General features: G+C 41.6%; 1 protein-coding gene across 1 annotated transcript in view; it reads left to right on the top strand.

Annotated features, from left to right (window-relative positions):
• The first annotated feature begins 41 nt into the window (after nt 1-41).
• Nucleotides 42-6,000, top strand: part of LOC118644124 — a 22,362-nt gene continuing 16,403 nt past the window's right edge. Inside the window, exons 1-5 of the mRNA XM_036284091.1 lie at nt 42-838; nt 1,512-1,774; nt 4,032-4,184; nt 4,782-4,976; nt 5,611-5,999. Coding sequence (XP_036139984.1) covers nt 778-838; nt 1,512-1,774; nt 4,032-4,184; nt 4,782-4,976; nt 5,611-5,999 — 1,061 coding nt within the window. The 5' untranslated portion in view covers nt 42-777. The remainder of the gene's footprint in view (nt 839-1,511; nt 1,775-4,031; nt 4,185-4,781; nt 4,977-5,610; nt 6,000) is intronic.

Here is a 6,000-nt window from a genome sequence, read left to right as displayed (position 1 = left end):
TTTATTTGCTTAGCATCGTGCAAAGAGGAAGCCTCTACAATAATATCAATCGACTGTTTACTTCCGACTACGTTGATCATTAAAGTTTTACGAAATACAAATAAAACAGATATTTAAGAAGTTAATAAAAAAACTAGAAAGTAATCGCTTAATATTTGGCTAATAGTTTTAGAAAGTGTCATTTCCGATGGAAGCTTCGCATTTTGCGATAAAATACGATTAAATCTTAGCTTTTTTTTTTAAATAAATTTTGCTTTTATGTATTGGAAAATAATACATCGATAGGCAAGATTACTTGATTTGAACAAGTATGTCAAAGTATTCAAATAGTACAAGTATTCAAATACCGTTTTTCTAACAAGTAAATATTATTTATTTATAAAAAATATGATTGGTTTGATAATTAAAATAATTATTCGAATCGTACTAACAATATATTTGTTTGATTCGAGCAATCTTTTCTCTCGGTATGTATTTTTTTATAATTCACACAACCTATATAGTTTTTTTTTAACTATGGATGTCTCATAACATGTTTCTTGGTTGCAGCTGACCTTCGACAGCTTCACTCTAGGCAAATTCGTGTCGTTTACCGCAGAGGGATGTCCCGACGGATCCCTGCAAATCTCGGAGACGCAGCGTCCCGACGTCGGCGGCCTCTGGTGCGGCACGTCCTGGGGACCCGCGATCTACTACAGCGAAACAGCCAGCGTTTCGATCCTCCTCAAGCTGCTCAGGCTCAGCAAAGATCAGACGGGATTCAACTTCGACTTCAGAATGGCGTACAAGATGATCAGAAAGTCCGACGCGGTGGTGCGCTACGGAAATCCCTTCGTCGGTAGGTGATCAGTTTTCGATTACAGATTTCGAGCACGTTTGTCGGAGCTTGGATCTACACGACACGTTCGACATTTATCCCGCGACAAATTTCAATTCAGCTTTTATTTTGTCTACTCATTTGAATTGAAATCACTTTCGAAACAAGTTATAGACATTTTCCTAGTAAACGCTGTGTTCGACTAAAATTTAACGAAACTTGTTGTTTAATACGGTTCGCCCTATTTTACAAGCACGATGTATACATCATCATCATTATTATTATTATTATTACTATTATTATTAAATGTATATTATTAAAAATACATAAAGAAAGTATGTTACAGAAAATATCACGCCGTATTTATTCTCAGTAATAATTCTGTTACCATAAATTGCAATTATACATTTATACGATTTTATTATTTAAAATTTTATAAAATGTACGAGCCTGTCGATTTTGAAAACTTATTACTCCCGCGGCAGTTTTAATATATATTTTTATTCCGCACAATTGTCGCTTTGATTAATTAATAACATTTGAATATATTTCCCGAGTAAATACCCAAGGAATCGTTTGACGTTTGCACCTGTCCCGTTTTCGCAAAATTGCATGGCGATTGAAATTGCGCGGACAAAAGAATTTCCCGATATTTCCGCCGTCGATGATTAAAATTCCAATGTCACGTGGTCAGGAATAACGCAGGTCGTCGGGACGCCGGCGTCGACCGAGCGCACGTCCGCCGGGTACGCGAACACGTCGATGGCGATGCCGGTGCAAATGGTCGAGCAACACGTGCCGCCGCCTACGACATCGAGCTCCGAGCAGTTCTTAGGCGACCTAATATCCGGGACTTATTGCTCCCGTATATTCACCGACTGCGACCGGAAGAAGTGCAGATTGCAGTCGCCTAACTTCCCCGGTCTCTATCCCCGCAATCTCACCTGTTATTACGCGGTAAGGCTCGCTTAGATTGTCACACTTGGTGCGAAACATGGTGCGCTTTTATTCTACACTGTAATTGAAAAAGCTCGTTGTAAAATGTACAATAACCGTACACTAAAATGTTAATAGCATTAAGGGGATGCTGGAGACCCTCTGTTTTACCGACAGAAAGACATAATTTTCGTATCGCAAAATCTTATTTCTTTTAAAGATTTAGAAATCTTTCTCTAAAATGAAAGCATTATTACCAGTCTGTGTTATGGAGTTTATATCACAGAGTGTGGTGTCTGGAGCTGTCACATCGTAACAATATTAACTTAATATAAAAGATCTACATTTGTCGAAATTGGAATTCACAGTCTGGTAGACGACAGGCACAAACAATGTCAGTTTCGAAAATTAGATCTTGATGCCTAATTGAGAATTTGCACGAAAATTTAGATTACACACGCGAAAATTCGGTAAGTAGAACAATATGAAAAAAAGTTTTCCGTTCTCGATATAAAGTTCAATTCACAGACTGATATTGATACGTGTATTTTAATTCTGGAAAAGGATTTCCAAATCTATAAAAGAATACATACGAAATCTTGCTAATGTGCATGAATAACTCTACGTTATCGACCCCGATCAATTTTGAGAAGCACTCCAGCATCCCCTTAATATCCCATTGTCACTGGCGTTTTCTATAGATTTTTTTAAGAGTAACGCGCAATCTTACAGTAACAATACGCAAAAGGAAATAATTGGCTGCTTATTAGGGAAACGTTTCCGCCATGACGGGCGTATCGTTAGTGTAATGTATCATCGTCCGAATTAATTTGCTCGTCGTCGAGCAGATGCGCGGCAGTGATATACGATCGACATAGTCAGACAGGCAGGCTCTCCCTAGAGCCTTGACACGGCTCATATTTCTGTTTCAAGCAGACACCTGCGGCGGAAGTCGTAAAAATGACTCGCTTCCTCTCGTATGCGGTTAACAAATTTTCGGATGGTACCCTTCCTGTGACCATTATTTCCCCTTAGTAGCTCGCGCAGGTCGAGCGCCCCTTTTCCTCCGTCAAGTAAATCAACACAAGCGACGAGTTTCTGGTCGGTATAATTTTTTTTGTGTGAGAAAGATTCAAAATTGGTCAGCAGCCAAGCGCAAAGTTGCCCGCTAAATGCGAGCGAAATAAACGCGATGTTTTCACAATTGGAAAGGCGCCACTGAACTTTGTTTTTATCGTAAATTTAATTAAAAAGAAGAAATTAAAAAAATTCCTTATTCCTTCTCATTACTCTGTCTCTCTCAACTTTTTCCTCATTCTTGGCTTTATTCTCTTTTCAATTGGCGCCAGCACAAATCAGTCAATTCTGTTTTGCACGAAAGCCGTGATTTATCACGAAATAAAGATCGATAGTAACAATGTCAACATCTTCTAAACATGTATTATCGGGAATCGGTGTCGCGAGAATAATCGATGCCTCCTTGATATTCAGTCATTGCGAAGTCAATGGACGAGACACACGTGAAGGTTCCAATAGAATTTACGGCTTCCGTTTGAACAGCGGTGGTGGTCATTTATTCTTTTCGCGTGAAACCCAACAGGCAGACAGACACTCGTGGGACTTGAACTAGATAGACTTCGATTACGAACGAGGCAATCTCCATCGGTGTATTTCTACCGAAAGTTCATCTTATTCCGAAATTCTGGTATAACCATTCCAAGCTTTATCGCACACTTAAAACACGATAAAGTTACCGTCCTGTTAGCTCAATCGTGAACAGTAAACAGCAATTTATTTTTATGTCACATAACCATAAGGTTTGTCTTATGTAATGAGGTGTTATCTATTATTTTCTAATTGTGAGGAGAGTTATTAATATCTGGCGCAGACTTGCACTTTCCAAGAATAACATAGAAAGTTAATTCAACACATCTTATGGCTGACGGAAATTATTAAACCTATTTAATTCTTAAATACATTTCTTTCATAAAAAGTAAATATTAAAAAAAAAAAAAGTTCAGAATGTTTTGTTACGAAGACTGCGTGAAAAGGATTAAAATCAATTCGAGTATCCGGTGTACGAAGGTCTTACAACACTTACATTTACATTTACATTTAAATTCCAGCGATATCGCTGAGGGAATATAAAATGAAATCACGGTGCGCCGTGCATGTACGCGATACGCGAGACATTTAAAGATAAAAAAAATCAAAAATAAAAGAAGTTCTATGTGAGAAGAGAATATATTTCGAATAGACTGATTCATATTTCGTGTAGGTGAGGCAGCACGAGGTGCCGCCGGGCAAGCACGCTTTAATACACGTGAAGCAGCCCCGGGGCCAATTGGTAGCCGTAAGAGCGCGACCAGCAACCCAGGCGGAAGCGCCACCCCGGGAGCTGCGTCTCTGGCAAGATTGCGACGTCGTTCAGGTACGTAAAGCCACCGCGAAAATTGGATTAGCTGTTATAAATTCGAGACAGAGAGAGACGGAGAAAGAGAGGCTGTAACGCCGGGGCCAACGTGACCGGTCTACCAAGCAGCCGCGTCGCTTTTGCATAGCGATCTCCCGCCGGAGAAAGAAATTTTCTCAGTTTTGCATTCTCCGTGGAGAAGCCGCGAGGCGCCCCCGGTATTTCTGTCGCCGCGGTAGACGCGGTCGAGCGCGATCACGAATCAAAGAATTAAACGCAGCCACACAAGTTTAACACCTCTGATTTATTCTGACTGAGCGGGCTCTACGAGGCTTCCTCCTCCGTTTCTTTCGAAGCAATTCACTAATGTCTTTTAAAAAAGTTACAAATTTTTCCTAACTGATTTTATTAACAATGTTACACTTTTTGCAAATTACATTAAACTTTGACTTTAATTTACAGCAAGAATGCATTCACATTGCAATAACTTAACGAACTGAATATCGATCCTCGCGGTGATCTTGGTAGATAGAAACTTGGTCCGCTTATATATGAAACTTTATTGTCGAATTATGCTTATCTATTCCTCCGAGATAGAGAAATTTGTCTTTATAGGACTACGTAACAGTGTATGACGGATACACCACCAGGGAGCCCGTGATCCTAAAATTTTGTGGCGGCGGGGAGCCGGTACCGGAGGCCATCAGCAGCGGCCCGGAAATCCTCGTGGAGTTTACTACCTCTCCTTATGGCACCTTCTTACATCCGACGCCGCCCCATTCCCTACATGGGTTTCAATTAGAAGTGCAAGTACGTGAGAAAGTACTCCCACCTCCCCATAAATTGCATAAAGGCCACCTTAATTAATGTCTAACGTGTCCATTCTTACTTAATCGCCGGAAAATTCAATGGTTCTGTGCATAAACGTATCACCCCAGAAAGAGAGAGAAACAGAATTTTGGCAAATCGCGTCTTGTATCAAAAGTCTAATTAATTTACTATTATCATTCTATCAAAATAAAATAATGAAATAACGAAGAAAATTTCTGTAGGTATACGAGATTAACGAATAATTTAATTACATTTTCTAATCCTCACCTTTAAATACAGAAATAAATCGCTACTATCAAAAATCAAAGATTCGGATACTCAGTTTATCTCGTTGATCGCTCATCAAATCTAACAAGCTCCCGCTCGTAAAAAAAAAAAAAAAAAAAAAAAAAAACAACGATATCACCGACATTCGCATTACCTCCCCGTATAAAATTTCCCAACGACATACCATGGCGAATGCATTCGCATCAGATAGAACCGCAAACACGCGATCGTTCGGGCAATTCGGACCCTCATCCCCTACGGCGCGAGGGATGGGTGAATCGACGACGCGCGAAGCCCAACCCCACCGAGACTGCACGCAATGTAAAACGAACGTCGGGACTTCCAGGTCACGTTCGTGGACGCGGAATCACCGACCTACGCTAAGAACAAGCGTTGCGAGTTCTGGCTGAGGGGCACCGGCGGCGGCATCCTGGCGTCGCCCCGTCATTCACTGCCGAGGAACAGCACCTGCCTGTACCATCTTCGCGGCGCCGGTCCTACCCTGCCCAGTCCGACACCGCCGCGGCCATTGCCGAAGTTTCCGGAGCAGAGACCCGGTACCGTGTGGAGAAGACCGGCCCCGAAGCCGCCGCAGCCACAGTTCCGCGTCTGGCTGTCTATCCTCAAGTTCCACGTGGGCACCGGTCTGTCCAGCACCGACGAGGACTGCTCGACGACGCTGATGGTCTGGGACGGCGAGATGATGCCGCTGTCGGAATGCAACGACGTCGCCTGG

Source organism: Monomorium pharaonis, chromosome 3 (genome assembly GCF_013373865.1).
Source record: "Monomorium pharaonis isolate MP-MQ-018 chromosome 3, ASM1337386v2, whole genome shotgun sequence".
Lineage (NCBI taxonomy): Eukaryota > Metazoa > Arthropoda > Insecta > Hymenoptera > Formicidae > Monomorium > Monomorium pharaonis.
Note: the sequence above shows the minus strand (reverse complement) of the source record. Positions and strands in the feature narration are given on the sequence as shown.